Raw genomic sequence first — 17198 nt, 5'->3', positions numbered from 1 at the left:
ATTTAAAAAAAATCAACTAAAAAGCAAAAAATAAAAAAAATTGAAAAAATCTAACACATTCGTTAAAGAAAAGCGTGGGGCGAAAACCGTTTATTCGATGAAGATGCCCCACGCTTTTCTTTGACGAATGTGTTAGGTTTTTTCAATTTTTTTTATTTTTTGCTTTTTACTTGATTTTTTTAAAAGTATTTTTAATTTTAGTCACTCGTAACTAAAGAAGAGCGTTTCTTAAAAATTTTTTTTCGTATTTTTTTATTTGTAGTTTGTTTTTACATTCTATGTCAAATCGTATTTTATCATTTTTTTTCTATTCTTTTGATTAGTTTTCTTTATTTTCCTAATGTTTTTACCTTTCTATATCATTTGCAGTTTAGTTCTCTAAATTTTCTTCATAGTTATTTTTTTATAATCTACCTGCTTTGCTTATTTTTATTTGTCTTCTTTATTGTTCGTTTATAGCCCTCTTAGAGCTCCTGAGCCCGAGAGTCTCGAATATTGTTACATTTATTACCCTTTTTGTCAGAAAGATACTCCACTGAATCTCCTTTCTTTTTATTGAAGGACAATGTCTAGAGTTTTTAAACTGTACAAAGTTCCTCTTCTACTCTTTATTTAGTTTCTTGTATTGATACTATTTCACAATTTTGTTTCGTAAATTCGTTCACCAACTATTTGTTTTCCTTACTCATGTGAAAATTTTTTTTATTGAAGTGAAAACTTCTTTAGGGACCTTGTGCGATTTTTGGATAGGGGAAAAGCATTGAATTCGCGACCGTCATCGCTTATGCTATATATTATGTGTATGTATATATGAATTGTCTAGAGTCTAGAGGTATTTAAATTTAAAATAAATGTAAAACCTATTTTAGGATGAGGAAAAGGATTGATTTCGCGACCGTCATTGCTTCGGCGAAATAAATTTAGTACATATATAGGTATATTATGTGTATGCATTTATAAATTGTATAGAAGTATTATAAGATATATGGTCGGTGCTCCTATATGGCATGGAAGGATGGACTTTAAAAATAAACACAATGAATAAGCTAGAGGCATTTGAGATGTGGATCTATCGACGAATCCTTAAAGTTCCCTGGACCGCAAGAATAACAAATGAAGAAATCCTGAGAAGAATTGGTACAGAACGACAACTGATGTGCACAATTAAACAGAGAAAAACGGCTTACCTGGGGCACCTAATTAGAAATGAAAGATACCAGTTTCTGCAAACCTTAATTGAAGGAAAGATCGAAGGAAGAAGAGGGGTGGGCAGGAAGAAAATGTCATGGCTCCGTAATGTCAAACAATGGACAGGACTAAAAAACATAGGAGACCTAATACATACTGCAAGGGATAGAGAAAAATGGTCAAACGTGATCGCGAACATCCATTAGTGGATTGCATAAGAAGAAGAAGTATTTAAATTTAATATAAATGTAAAACTTATTTTGGGATGGGGAAAAAGGATTGATTTCGCGACCGTGATCGCTTCGACGAAATAAATTTTGTACGTATATTATTATAATGTACGTATAATAGTAGCAATATTATTGAAGTGAAAACTTCAAGGACGTTGTGCACTTTTTAGATGGGGAAAAAGTATTGTATTAGCGACCGTCATCGCTTCGGTGATATAAATTGTTGAAGTGAAAAGTTCTTTAGGGAAGTTGTGCACTTTTTGGATGGGGAAAAAGTATTAAATTAGCGACCGTCATTGCTTCGACGAAATAAATTTTTGAAGTGAAAACTTCTTAAGGGATGTTGTGTGCTTTTAGATCGGGAAAAATATGAAATTAGAGACCGTCAATGCTTCGACGAAATAAAAGTGAAAATTTCTTTAGGGACGTTGTGCCCTTTTTAGATGGGGAAAAAGTAATGAATTAGCGACCGTCATTGCTTCGGCAAAATATATTTTTGAAATGAAAACTTCTTTAGGGACGTTGTGCACTTTTTGGATGGGGAAGAAGTATTGAATTAGCGACCGTCATTGCTTCGACGAAATAGATTTTTGAAGTGAAAACTTCTTTAGGGACATTGTGCACTTTTTAGATGGGGAAAAAGTATTAAATTAGCAGCAGTCATTGCTTCGACGAAATAAATTTATGAAGTGAAAACTTCTTTAGGGACGTTGTGCAATTTTTGGATGGGGAAGAAGTATTGAATTAGCGACCGTCATTGCTTAGACGAAATAAATTTTTGAAGTGAAAACTTCTTTAGAGACATTGTGCACTTTTTAGATTGGGAAAAAGTATTAAATTAGCAATCGTCATTGCTTCGACGAAATAAGTTTTTGAAGTGAAAACTTCTTTAGGGACGTTGTGCACTTTTTAGATGGGGAAACAGTATTGAGTTTGCGACCGTCATGACTGTGCCGAACTAAATTTAGTACGTATATTATGTATATGTATACATAAATAGCATAGAACGTACGCAACGCGTATATAATATAGGTATAGCACTTCTTTTTGGATGGGGAAAAAGCATTGAGCTCGTAATTTATATACTATAAGAAGTTTTCACTTCTCTCGGCACTCCCATGAGTGGTTTAAATTTTTTTTATCTTTTATTCTATATACAGATACACTCTTCGTTTATATTTAAAAAATGGCAAAACATAGATAGGTAGATATAAAACACAGTAATCAGAGGAATAAAATTTATTAAAACTTAATTATAACAGTTTCTTTAATAAAATTTTAGCACCAGGCGACGTCTGCTTCTTCAGCAACTTCAACGACTTCTGTAATTTTTCTTTCATCTTGTTTTGAGTCTCTTCTGAGCCATTTTCAAAGACTGTTACTAAAAGAAAACATCCTCTATTGAGTGGCAACCAACTTGTCAACTGAAACAAAAAGAAAAATATATACTTGTGAATAAAAAGTATGCCTGTGTCGATTTGACAAAAGTTAAATTGAACGAAAGAAAAACGAAAATTGTGAATGAACCTGTAATTCATCCACGTAAGGAAAACTTTGGTGAGAATGAAAATATCTATGGCAAAATACTACAACATTATCGTCCCTGTCATTTCCAACTATCGAATGTGAAAAGTGGTACTTTTCAGGAGGCAAAATAACTCTTTATTAGAGACTCCTAAATCAGCGCATTGACAAATGGGAAAATTTTTATATTTTTTGTATGTAATGTTTAATCCTTGTTAGATTGATAATAAATTTGAACTGCTTATCATTTTTTTCTTTCCAAAAAATCACATTCGTTACTTTGCTTTTTGTATTAATCAAAGATTTGTTTCGGTCCGATGATTCAAAGTAGCGAATGTATAATAGCGAATAAATGTATAATCAAATAATGAAAATCCGTTAAAATGAAATCATAAACTGCCTTACAAGAATTTCTTGGAAGGGATACTGAAACAAAATTTGCACTAATTGTAAACACGTGCATTTTATTCTTCTCAGCAGCATTTTCGACAGTTTACAGATTGTAATTGAATAACTGTTGAATAAATTACAACACAAACTAACGAATGTGACACATTCGACATTTAGCGTTGTACAAATATACCTTTAGTTATATTTATACAAAATAAAATACCGAATATAACTATTTTCGTCAGTTTACAGTCAACCAAATGAAAAAATGTTCATATTTGATGGCATATTTCCCGCGCTCCTATCAAGCTACAATAACGAGAATTTGCCATAAGATGTATCACGTATAATGCGAGGGCAAGGTATCGAATCTGAAAGACCCGATTTTTCACATTCGATAGTTGCAAATGGTAGGGACGATATCATGTAAAGGCACGTATCCACTATGCTCGCGAACCTCTTGCGCTCCGTGCGTCCTGCAACTTCTCTGATGGATTCTAGCATGAACAGCTTATTTCAGAATGGGACCTGAGTCAGTTTTTAATTAATTTTGGTTGAGAGTTTAGTTAATTTTTTTTTATAAATCAACAATATTATTAAATTAAAAATTATTAAGTCAAAGTTTGAAAGTCAACCTAATAAAAATATTAAAATTTTTAAAAAATATTTAAAATACATATTCCTAAAAGATATTTAATGGAAAACTTATTGGACCATTTTTCTGGTAACACCTCCATGGCTTCTAAACATTGCAAGCCAGATGGATGCTGAAGCGAAGAAGACAAGAGGGAATTCAAAAACTTACAATTCACGACCCTGTCTGTTCAGCTGGTAAATTCCAACGGAAAATGGACCTAGTTACTTAGTCCTGTCGCCAGGGGGGGGTACAACGGCCTCGTTAATTCAGATGGACTTACTCAAGTTTTTTTTATGTATTTTGACCCGTAGAACACGAATTTTTTGGGTAACAGTTGATCCGGATGTCGATAAGATTGTTATAGACCAAGAACTTGAGGAATCAAATAACAGCGATTTTTGGCAAAACAAAACAATATTTTGTATTTTTTGGGCCATTTTAAGTAAAAAATATTTCTACAAGTTTTTTCGTAGGATGCACAGTTTTCGAGATAAACGCGGTTGAACTTTAAAAAAATCGAAAAATTGCAAAATTTTGAACCCGAATAACTTTTGATTAAAAAATAAAATAGCAAGTCTGCTTACCGCATTTGAAAGTTTAAGTCAAATTATATCGGTTTTGATTATTTGCATTGGTAAAAATTTATTTTTTTATTGTTTAACAAAGCTATAAACACGTAGGGTTTCCCGTGCTTTTACATGCGTTTTAACGCATGTAACGTAGAAATAGTCTTGATTGCACTAGTACCTATTCTACCTACTCGTTCGATTTTAAATGAGAAATCATAGAAACATCACTCACGCACTAGTTGTTTGTAGCTTTGTTTAGCAATAACACAATAAATTTTTAGCCATGCAAATAATCAAAACCGACATAATTTGACTTGAACTTTCAAAGGCGCTAAGCAGAATTGCTATTTTATTTTTTAATCAAAAGTTATTCGGGTTTAAAAATTGCAGTTTTTCGATTTTTTGAAAGTTCAACCGCGTTTATCTCGAAAACTGTGCATCCTACTAAAAAACTTGTAGAAATATTTTTTGCTTAAAATGACCCAAAAAATACAAAATATTGTTTTGTTTTGCCAAAAATCGCTGTTATTTGATTCCTCAAGTTCTTGGTCTATAACAATCTTATCGACATCCGGATCAACTGTTACCCAAAAAATTCGTGTTCTACGGGTCAAAATACATAAAAAAAATTTGGGTAAGTCCATCTGAATTAACGAGGCCGTTGTACCCCCCCTGGCGACAGGACTAACTCAAAGGAGTAAAAACTAATATAAAATGAAATAAAAATGTTTAAATTCCGCAACCCATCTTTCTACTGTACTAATTGAAGACAAAGAGTCTTTATACAACAATAAAACACTGAAAAAACGTTTGTTTTCTATACTTCCACAAAATTTATTACAACTAAGTGACTACAGTTGTTTCGGCAGAGTGCCTTTCTCGAGTGATATAGCTTACAATGTGTTTGCCTTTTTAAGTCTTTAACTGAAGAGGTTGAGGAGTGGGGAGCTGTTTGTCTCGAGTTGGTCATTCAGAATTATATCTGTATTTTTCAATTTATTAATTTCCATAGATTCTAAAAAAGATAGTTTAAGGCCTTTATTTTGGATATGCAGAATTTGAAACTCTTCATTGAAAGAATGATTATGATCTAGAAGGTGAAGTGCGTATGTAGAAGTGTCTGTTTTTCTGTTGTTGAAAGCCCTTTTGTGTTCTGCTATCCGTTTGTCAAAGGTTCTGCCAGTTTGACCGATGTAAGTTTTCGGACAGTCACCACAAGTTAGTTTGTACACACCACTCTGTAGTTGCTTTCTCTTTCGGCTTTTATTGTTCTTAATATATTTACTTAAGTTGTTGTTAGTTCTGAAGGCTGGTGTTATTCCTTTCTTTTTTATGTATCTGGCTATTTTTGTTGTTATCTTGCCAGTATATGTGAGAGAGCAGAAGGTACTGGGTTCTTTCTGTGATGGTGGATACACTAATTTCAGGGCTTTCTTATGGAGTTTTTGGTTTAAAATTTTGTTAACTGTTTGTTCGTTATAGCCACTGTTTACTGCTATTTGTTTAATGATGTTTAGTTCTATCTCGAAGCTATTTCTTGTCATCTGAATTTTTGTTAGTCTATGTATCATGCTATGGTAGGCTGCTAATTTGTGTTGTGTAGGATGGGATGATGAATTGTGTATGGTTGTGTCAGCATGGGTAGGTTTATGATATACGGAGAACTCATGTTTGTTGTGTTGTCTGGTAATCGTTACATCTAGAAAGTTTATGGAATTATTCTGTTCTGTTTCTATTGTAAACTCAATATTACTATGAAGTGAATTAATGTATGATAGAAATTGGTCAAGTTGTCTGTTAGTTCCTGTAAAGATAAGAACTGTTTAAATACGGGATGTTTAGAAATTGTTGTTTCAAGTTAGTTCATAAATATATCTGATAGCAATGGACTTAGAGGATTACCCATAATAAGTCCTGCACTGCTGTTTTTGTATATTTGATTATTGAATTCAAATAGTCTTGATTTATGCAAATTTGCAGGACAAATATGCAAACAGTGCAGGACTTATTATGGGTAATCCTCTAAGCCCATTGCTATCAGATATATTTATGAACCAACTTGAAACAACAATTTCTAAACATCCCGTATTTAAACAGTTCTTATATTGGTGGAGATACGTGGATGATATACTAGTATGCTTTACAGGAACCAACAGACAACTTGACTAATTTCTATCATACATTAATTCACTTCATAGTAATATTGAGTTTACAATAGAAACATAACAGAATAATTACATAAACTTTCTAGATGTAACGATTACCAGACAACACAACAAACATGAGTTCTCCGTATATCATAAATATACCCATACTGACACAACCATATACAATTATTCATCATCCCATCCTACACAACACAAATTAGCAGCCTACCATAGCATGATACATAGACTAACAGAAATTCCCATGACAAAAAATAACTTCGAGATAGAACTAAACATCATTAAACAAATAGCAGTAAACAATGGCTATAACGAACAAACAGTTAACAAAATTTTAAACCAAAAACTCCATAAGAAAGCCCTGAAATTAGTGTATCCACCATTACAGAAAGAACCCAGTACCTTCTGCTCTCTTACATATACTGGCAAGATAACAACAAAAATAGCCAGATACATAAAAAAGAAAGGAATGACACCAGCCTTCAGAACTAACAACAACTTAAGTAAATATATTAAGAACAATAAAAGCCGAAAGAGAAAGCAACTACAGAGTGATGTGTACAAACTAACTTGTGGTGACTGTCCGAAAACTTACATCGGTCAAACTGGCAGAACCTTTGACAAACGGATAGCAGAACACAAAAGGGGCTTTCAACAACAGAAAAACAGACACTTCTACATACGCACTTCACCTTCTAGATCATAATCATTCTTTCAATGAAGAGTTTCAAATTCTGCATATCCAAAATAAAGGCCTTAAACTATCTTTTTTAGAATCTATGGAAATTAATAAATTGAAAAATACAGATATAATTCTGAATGAACAATTCGAGACAAACAGCTCCCCACTCCTCAACCTCTTCAGTTAAAGACTTAAAAAGGCAAACACATTGTAAGCTATATCACTCGAGAAAGGCACTCTGCCGAAACAGCTGTAGTCACTTAGTTGTAATAAATTTTGTGGAAGTATAGAAAACAAACGTTTTTTCAGTGTTTTATTGTTAGATAAAACGAACTTCCATCAAGTAACTGTCGAATCCATCAAGTCTTTATACACTTTCAACATTCGTTCATAAATTTCCTTTGCTTTTAAATCTTCCAAAAATAAAAATTCAATCACTGCATGATACTTGATTGTTCCCATTATCAAAAAATACTATGACACGTCGATACTAAATGTGTTGTAAACAAAAAAGGAATTGACAGATTGAAATGAAACTTCACACACGTTCAATGAACAAAACAATAAAATTGGGCTAGTAGCAACGTCCTATCTTATCGAACCGCAAACCTTACTGAATAGTACATTTTAATTAGTAGAACTTACTGTATCTTCAGTCAATTTTTCTATTAACACTGAACCGAATGTGATATCTTGATTTTCTAGTCTGACTTTATCTTGTTGAGCTAATTTCTTTAAAGCCATATGAATTCCAGCATTTTCAACTCCCAAAATGTCGTTTTCGTTTTCTTTAACCTTCCATTCTGGATTAACTATAACATCTGCTAAGCCAGTATATGCAGCTTCCAATTCTGGACCACTTCCTAAAATAGACATAGTTAATGTTCTGCACAGATTACTATTTGTAATCATACCGAAAAATAAACGCCAAATAGTGTACCGATCATCGCACTATCAGTCTGATGAGTCATGTACTGAATATCTTATTAAGAACACTACACTCCAGAATTTACAACAAAATAGAAATAGGTACAGTGGAACCCCGATCAGTCGGCCCCCGATAACCCGGAAGTCCGACTAACCCGGACGGATTTTCATCAGACAAACATTTCAATAATAAAAATGTATGTAATATAATATTTGAGTGACAATGTCTATTTGTGTAATTTGAACTGTACGATAGTAAAAATGACTCATGGCACACGGCGGCAGAGCGACGTTCATTGTCTCGGATTATCGGAAACAACAGGCACCTGTATTCATTTATTTATTTCAAACCGTCTTAGCATTGTTTAAAAAAGACTAATGTCTGGTTGCGCCAACAGATCTTAAGCTCCAGCTTAGCTAAGCTCTACTTATAGATAGGGCCTCCTTGAGTATCACGTACGTTGCACCATAATTTTAGATTCTTACCTTATTATCAATTATATCTATTATTATATGATGGTATTCTTATTGTAATATATTATAATTACATTATATTAATTCTTATGATATTCTCGACTTAAGCTTAAGATCTGTTGGTGCAACCGGGCATAAGAGACTATTTAAAAAAAAATTTAAGCAATGTCTCCACTGTTCTTAAATAACATAACATCGTTCCCATTGTGACCGTATTGTGTGTAGTACAGTTGTATTGTTCGCTTCCGTTCTGTAATCGGGCTTCAGATGTTTGCGTGTTTTTTTTGTCTACGTAATGACAACAAAATGTAAAAATGTTGTAGTGACAATGGAAAAGAGACTAGAAGCGTTAGGTAGGATTGATAAAGGCGAATCTTTAAAAACAATTGCAGCATCATATGGTGTCGGAACATCTACAGTATCGGATTGGAAGAAAAATAGAACTAAAATCGAAGAATTTTGTTTCAAAATGATAACAAAACACAGTTTGCACAATCGGTGCAAAGATAAGATGAGACTCTCAACGACGCTTTGTATGTGTGGTTTTGTGCGGAACGGGAACGTGGTTTACCAGTGTCTGGACCAATTATTCAAGAAACAGCACTCAAGCTGAATAAAATGTTGCCTGATTGTGAATCAAATTTCACTGCGTGTCAAGATTGGCTGAATAGATGGAAAAAACGTCATGGAATACGCTAACTATCTATCGCTGCTAAGTATGGAGTATTTTATTAATTTTTACCATATTCTCCGGCTAACCCGGATTGGCCGCGGTCCCGATTAATCGGACTTATCGAAGTTCCACTGTACAACTAAGCGAAACACAGTTTGGGTTCACAAATATGTAGGGATATAGAACAACCTGTATCTATGTGTTTTATCAACATCGAAAAGGCCTTTGACTGAGACATACAGCACAAGCTGATAGGTGTCTTGCAACAGGTGGGAATTGATGACCAAGACCTCCGCATTATCAAAAATTTGTATTGACAGAAGATAATGTAAGCAGTGGAAATACGACATGGAGTGAGCCAAGGATATATTTTATCGCATCTGCTTTTTAATATCCACTCCGAATTTATTTTCAAAGCAGCCTTAGATGAAGTTGGAGGCATTAAAATCAACGGAATTAATGTCAACAATCTGATCCGCAGACGACACAGTGCTGATTCCTTCCAATGAACAGGAGTTGGAAATACTTTTAAACAGAGTGACCGAGACGTGTGACGAATATTAAACTTATGGTTGTTAGCACAATGAACATCAGAGCGTACGGAATGAAGTTGAAAACAGTCCACAATATTACCTATTTGGGCGCCAACGTTAAAAATAACTGGAGTATAAATAGAGAAACAAGAATATGCATTGAAAAAGCCAGAACCGCCTTCTAGACTAAGAGCCGCTATAGGTGAAAATTCTTAATCATTTTAGGCACGACGGGACCCTATAACTTAAATAGTAGAACCTAAAATAAAACGTGTGAGCACTATGCCGTCACTTTTCAGTGGCACATGCGTCTACAGTGGCGCATCAAACTTTCCACTTATGGACGGGATACATAAATTAAAAAATACCCTCCCTCATTACCAGAATTTAATTTTTTTAAGTTTTATGTGATTAAGACATAAGATTCATCGTAATTTTAACCCACCACCCCCTTCTCCCTGCCCCCACCATCAAAAACTTTATTTCTCGATTTTATTTTTTTTTTGGTGGGATGCAATCAATTTTAAAATTTCAAAAAATGTACACGCATAGTTAAGGCTTTTATAAAACACGTCTATTTTTTATAGACCTGTAGGTTGAATGTACATAACCTCAAAAAAATTTTAAATTTTTTTTTTGAAAAAAGTAAATATCTTTTTTTTTGGGATAGCTGCAGATCTAGTTTTTCCTTAGACTTGTGTATTTTATCAAACACTATATTTTTAATTTTCTTCAGATTTTTCTGTAACGTTGGTCACCTTCAAAAATCCAAAAAACTGTTTTTTAAGGGGGTTTTGGGGGGTTTGAACGTGTTTTTCTGATTTTTAAATATTCTAAAGAACTCAGTTACTTCAAGTTACATATAACCTATAAAAACAAAATTGATTTGATATATTATGAAGTCTATAAAATAGGGAAAATCCCCCAAAACCCCCCAAAAAACAGTTTTTCGGATTTTTGAAGGTGGGGAGACTTGCGGAAAAATCTGAAAAAAATTAAAAATATAGTGTTTGATAAAACACACAAGATTAAGAAAAAATTAGACCTGCAGCTATTCCTCAAAAAAAGTTATACGTTTTTTTGAAAAAAAAAATTTCTTTTAATTTTTTGAGGTTATGTACACTCTACCTATGGGTCTATAAAAATAGGCATGTTTTATAAAAGCCTCAACTATGCGTGTGAATTTTTTGAAATTTTAAAATTGACTGCATCCCACAAAAAAAAATAAAAACGAAAAATGAAGTTTTTGATGGTGGGGGCAGGGGGAAGGGGGTTGTGGGTTAAAATCACGATGAATCATATGTGTTAATCACATAGAACTTGAAAAAATAAAAAAAAATTAATTCTGTTAGTAAGTTCTGTTTACTTTTAATTTATTTATCCCGTCCATAAGTGGAAAGTTTGATGCGCCACTGTCGACGCATGTGCCACTAAAAAGTGACGGCACAGTGTTCAAACGTTTTCTTTTAGGTTCTACTATTTAAGTTATAGGGTCCCATCGTGCCTAAAATGATTAAGAAATTTCACCTATAGCGGCTCTTAGTCTATTCTATAAACTAAAGAAAATTCTTATTTTCTTAAAAACCTTATAATCAGATTAATATGCTGCTACTTATTAGAGAGATATCTCAAAGGCAAACGTTAATATCGTGTCAAGTCGTAAATAGCAGATAACGGTCTATTTCAACACAGGTATCGAGATAGTTATCGCAAATGTTCTGGAGTTTAACGTTATTATGACAACCGACGTTTGGAATTAAATGTAACGTAGAAATGAATGTTGAGGAATACTGTAACTGTTTTTTTATTGAAAAATGAATTTGGACATTGAGCAGGTTGACATGCATTTTAATTTTAATGATTTAACCAACAACAAATATAATAATCAATATAAAAATAATATAAAATATCTGAATAACTAATATCGTAAGCACAAAAAGTACTCCATTGTAGACACAATCAGAACACACGTGTTTCTCAACACAGGAGACAGGAAGACTCACAGTTTTTAGTTTATGAAATTTGTATTCTATAAATTATTTTTATGTTTCATCCTAAATGTCAAATTAGCGTTTAACGTTTTTACTACCCCTTATTTCGACCTAAATAGCGGGAGACGTTATCCGGTATTAGCGTAACATTCACTCTGCGCTTGCGTACATGTCAAAATAGCGTATTCCGCTATTAGCATGCGATAAAAATGCACTTGTGATATCTCTCTAATCTCCACATTGTTGTATGGCATGGAGAGCTGGACCCTTACAGAAACACTAATGAAAAAATTGGAAGCCTTAGAGAAGTGTATCTATCGACGAATATTCCGGATAAGTTGGATTGCTCGAATAAGAAATGAAATAGCTTTACATATAATAAAAAAGAGCACAGAAATAGTAAAAACAATAAAAATTAGAAAGTTACAATATTTCGGCCATGTAATGGGACATCCAGAGAGGCATAACCTTCTACACCTAATAATACAGGATAAGATCGCCGGAAGGAGGGACCCAGGCCGAAAAAGTACATCATGGCTCCGAAATCTACGAGAATGGTATCAAGGATACTAAAAGAAGAAGATAGATTATTATATAATATAATTATACCTGCTTTCACTATAGCTATCATTTTAATAGCTAAAGACGGACTTGACAAACAAAATTCAGCATCTTTCGCCACCAGTTCTAATAATGTTGGAATAGAATAGCCTAATATTTCTTTTCTTCGAATTTCTGCTGACTTTTTAGACGTTGAAGCTTCCCTTCCACCAGTTATTTCTTTTATAAATTGAGGATGGAAGTTTGTCGAATCAGCTGGGGTAACCAACCATAACAATACCTACGAACAAACAAAATTTACTCTAATAAACGGTATAAATGAAGTTTAGTTACATTATTTTTCTTCTTAGTTCAGACGACACACGTTAATTTCTGGCACTTGTCCATAAGATCTGTGTATAGATCTATTGTACCTGTATCTGTTGTATCTGTATTCGCGGTGTGCAAGTACTTGGAGGCGATACGAGAAACGATCGTGCGAGAATAGCGGAGAAATATTGTAACTTTCTTAAATAATTCATTGTCAACTGAAATTGTCAAATTGACGTATATTTCATATCTACTGCCAATGAAGAAGAAAAATTATATATTGCTCCACAATAGTGATATGATATGCAATTATTATATAAAGGTAAATGTAATTAATTGTATTTTCCTTGCATTACTGCATTTTAATAACTAATTTTATTTACTACATACAATTGTTTACGTTTTAATAACATAACCTGAATCTTATTTTTTCTTCTTATTATTTTTTTGGACTATGGCCTTGACAATTATCCAGCAACCAGGACCATATGAGTGGCCAATATAATTAAAAGTGCTAATAAAAGTGCAGAGCGAAGAAACCAGGGGTCGCTTTTCCGAACTTGCACGGTCCCAATACTACACAGATAGAGTGTGTTGTACCAACTCAAATAAATCCTGTGGCCTCAATGAAGACCAAAAATTTTCTCATTAGTAGTTTTAGGATCTATTCTGGTTCAATCCTCAGGAAGCAAGGGAATTGCCGCCTAATATCACTAGGTTCTTCTTAGTTCTCATCCCTAGAGAAATGTTGACATCAGCATTTGTGTGTTTGCCAAAGAAAGTGAATGCCAAAGAATGCAGTGACTAGCGAACCATAAGCTTAATGTCACATACCTTGAAAATTCTGCTGAAAATTATCCACGCCAGAATACACTCTAAACTGGAGCTGGATATTAGTGACACGGGTTCCGTAATGGTTCCAGAGAGGCATTATTCTCCTTCATCGTGCTGACACAGAGATGTTTGGATGTTAACCGTCCTCTTTACGTCTGTTTTATAGACTACAATAAGGCGTTTGATAAAGTAAAACATGATCGACTCATGGAAATTCTGAAAACTAAAAACCTAGATGAAAGAGATTTAAGACTAATAACACACCTCTATTACAATCAGCGAGCAATAGTAAGAATTGAAAAAGAAACATCTGAAGAAATTGAAATAAAGAGAGGAGTCAGGCAAGGCTGCATACTATCACCTCTATTATTTAACGCTTATTCTGAAGAGGCAATGCGGGAAACTCAGGAAGATGAAACAGTCGGCATAAGAGTAAATGGAGTCTTAGTTAACAACATCAGATATGCAGATGATACAGTAATAATAGCCGATAGTTTACAAGACCTGCAAAGACTCATGAGTAAAATAGTAAGGTGTAGTAGGGAGTACGGACTCTCTCTCAATATCAAAAAGACGAAGTTTATGAAAATTAGTAAAAACAACCATAATACTAACGAAATCTTGATAGTAGAGGGCCAGTAGATCGAAGGAGTAAAAAGTACACTTACCTAGGAACACTTATAACAGAAAATAATGACTACACTGCAGAAATCAAAGTCAGAATCGAAAAAGCACGTTCTAATTTTATGAAAATGAAAAAGGTCCTATGTAGCAAAGATTTAACATTTTAACATTAACTCTTAAAATACGCCTAACAAAATGTTACGTATACAGTGTACTATACTATGGAGTGGAATCATGGACGTTAAATGTAGAGACAATAAGACGACTTAACGCCTTTGAAATGTAGACCTATACAATAATTATGAGGGTTTCCTGGGTAGATAGAGTTACGAGCAACGAAGTTGTGAGAAAAATAGGTAAAGAGAAGTTGAACTTACAATTAAAGAAAGAAAACTACAGTATCTCGGACATGTGATGCGGGGCGAGAAGTATGGCATCCTGCGACTCATATTGCAAGGAAAGATAGATGGCAGAAGAAGCATCGGAAGAAGACGAATTTCATGGCTGAAGAACCTGAGAGAATGGTTTGGATGCAGCTCAAAACAACTATTTAGAGCTACTGCCTCAAAAATTAAAATAGCTATGATGATTGCCAACCTCCGTAGCAAAGATGGCACCTGAAGAAGAAGATCACTTAGTTAAATTGCAATGCCATAGGATGTGTATGGTAGTTTCTTTTTCCCTTTCGCATTTTCTGCACCATGGTTCATTCACCTTACCTATTTTGTATAGGTGTTTTCTTAAAGGACAATGTCCAGTCACCATTTTGGCGACAGTTTTAATCTCTCGTAATAGGAGTTTTTTATCAATACTCTTGATTATTTTCTTATGTCTGGTTTTGCTCTTGAGTGGCCTGCAGCATCTTTGGTAATGTTATGCAATGGTTCTGGACCTACAAGGTTTTCTCAAGCATTCCTTCATGACCCGGCACTCATATGGCAGACACTTTCTTGTATTTTGTCAGGTTGTTGAGATCCTTGCAGTTCCTCATTGGTTTTGATTTAGTGAGTGGGTTTTTTAGGGCCAGAATAGCCGTTTGGCTACAGTTTATCCCAGATCCTTTTTCAGTACGTCATAGTTTGTCGAATTCGCTTTAACGCATTAAGCTCAAAGTGACAGAAAAAAACGTACGTCCGTGATTATTATACACATAACTTTTTAAATTATGTATTAGTTGGTATTTCCATATTAAAGCGACTTATACTTCTTCTTCAGGTGCCATCTCCGCTGCGAGGTTGGCAATCATCATAGCTATTTTAATTTTTGAGTCAGTAGCTCTAAATAGTTGTTTTGAGCTGCATCCAAACCATTCTCGCAGGTTCTTCAGCCATGAAATTCGTCTTCTTCCGATGCTTCTTCTGCCATTTATCTTTCCTTGCATTATGAGTTGCAGGATGCCATACTTCTCGCCCCGCATCACATGTCCGAGATACTGTAGTTTTCTTTCTTTAATTGTAAGTTTAACTTCCTTCTCTTTACCTATTCTTCTTAGTACTTCGTTGTTCGTAACTCTATCTACCCAGGAAACCCTCATAATTCTTCTATAGGTCCACATTTCAAAGGCATTAAGTCGTCTCATTGTCTCTACATTTAACGTCCATGATTCCACTCCATAGTATACTTTTTTACTCTTTCGATCTGCTGGCCCTCTACTATCAAGATTTCGTTAGTATTATGGTTGTTTTTACTAATTTTCATAAACTTCGTCTTTTTGATATTGAGAGAGAGTCCGTACTCCCTACTATACCTTACTATTTTACTCATGAGTCTTTGCAGGTCTTGTAAACTATCGGCTATTATTACTGTATTATCTGCATATCTTATGTTGTTAACTAAGACTCCATTTATTCTTATGCCGACTGTTTCATCTTCCAGAATTTCTCGCATTGCCTCTTCAGAATAAGCGTTAAATAATAGAGGTGATAGTATGCAGCCTTGCCTGACTCCTCTCTTTATTTCAATTTCTTCAGATGTTTCTTTTTCAATTCTTACTATTGCTCACTGATTGTATTAGAGGTGTGTTATTAGTCTTAAATCTCTTTCATCTAGGTTTTTAGTTTTCAGAATTTCCGTGAGTCGATCATGTTTTACTTTATCAAACGCCTTATTGTAGTCTATAAAACAGACGTAAAGAGGACGGTTAACATCCAAACATCGCTGTGTCAGCACGTTGAATGAGAATAATGCCTCTCTGGTACCCATACCATTGCGGAACCCATATTGAGTGTCACTAATATCCAGCTCCAGTTTTGAGTGTATTCTGGCGTGGATAATTTTCAGCAGAATTTTCAAGGTATGTGACATTAAGCTTATGGTTCGGTAGTCACTACATTCTTTGGCATTAACTTTCTTTGGCACACACACAAATGCTGATGTCAACATTTCTCTAGGGATGATTCCCGTAGTATAGATAGCGTTGAACAGTTCTACTATTATTAGATCGCTAGGTAATTCATCTGGACCAGCAGATTTATTGGTTTTCATAGAGGCTATTGCCTGACTAACCTCTGATTTGGTTATCTCTGGGCTCACATCTTCGGTTTGGCTATCTACGGATGCACTAGCTTCTCTCATCACGAAATAGTTCCTCGATGTACTCTTTCCATCGTTGTAGTTTTCGTTCTGTCTCCATTATAATATTTCCATTTTGCCGAGCAATATATTTGAGGTTCTTCTATTTCCTATTCCGGCTACTTCTTTACTTATACTTATAGATGTAATTGGTTGACAATTACAATACTGATAGTAAAGGTGGGAGGAACATTTTCAGGTCAGTTTAATGCCAAGTCAGGTGTCCCACAGGGTAGTAATTTAGGCCCTTTACTATTCCTACTTTTTATCAACAATTTACCAGCATCAGTAACTGTTTCAACCAGCCTACTGTATG

At 34.2% G+C, this 17198-nt stretch overlaps 1 protein-coding gene across 1 annotated transcript in view; it reads right to left on the bottom strand.

Annotated features, from left to right (window-relative positions):
* Window positions 1-2642: 2642 nt before the first annotated feature.
* Window positions 2643-17198, bottom strand: part of LOC126879099 (protein penguin) — a 33921-nt gene continuing 19365 nt past the window's right edge. Inside the window, exons 6-8 of the mRNA XM_050642042.1 lie at window positions 12593-12824; window positions 8031-8248; window positions 2643-2842 (exon numbers count right to left, since the gene is read on the bottom strand). Of these exons, the coding sequence (XP_050497999.1) occupies window positions 2672-2842; window positions 8031-8248; window positions 12593-12824 (621 nt within the window). The 3' untranslated portion in view covers window positions 2643-2671. The remainder of the gene's footprint in view (window positions 2843-8030; window positions 8249-12592; window positions 12825-17198) is intronic.

This window comes from Diabrotica virgifera, chromosome 1, assembly GCF_917563875.1.
Source record: "Diabrotica virgifera virgifera chromosome 1, PGI_DIABVI_V3a".
Classification (NCBI taxonomy): Eukaryota; Metazoa; Arthropoda; class Insecta; order Coleoptera; family Chrysomelidae; genus Diabrotica; species Diabrotica virgifera.
Note: the sequence above shows the minus strand (reverse complement) of the source record. Positions and strands in the feature narration are given on the sequence as shown.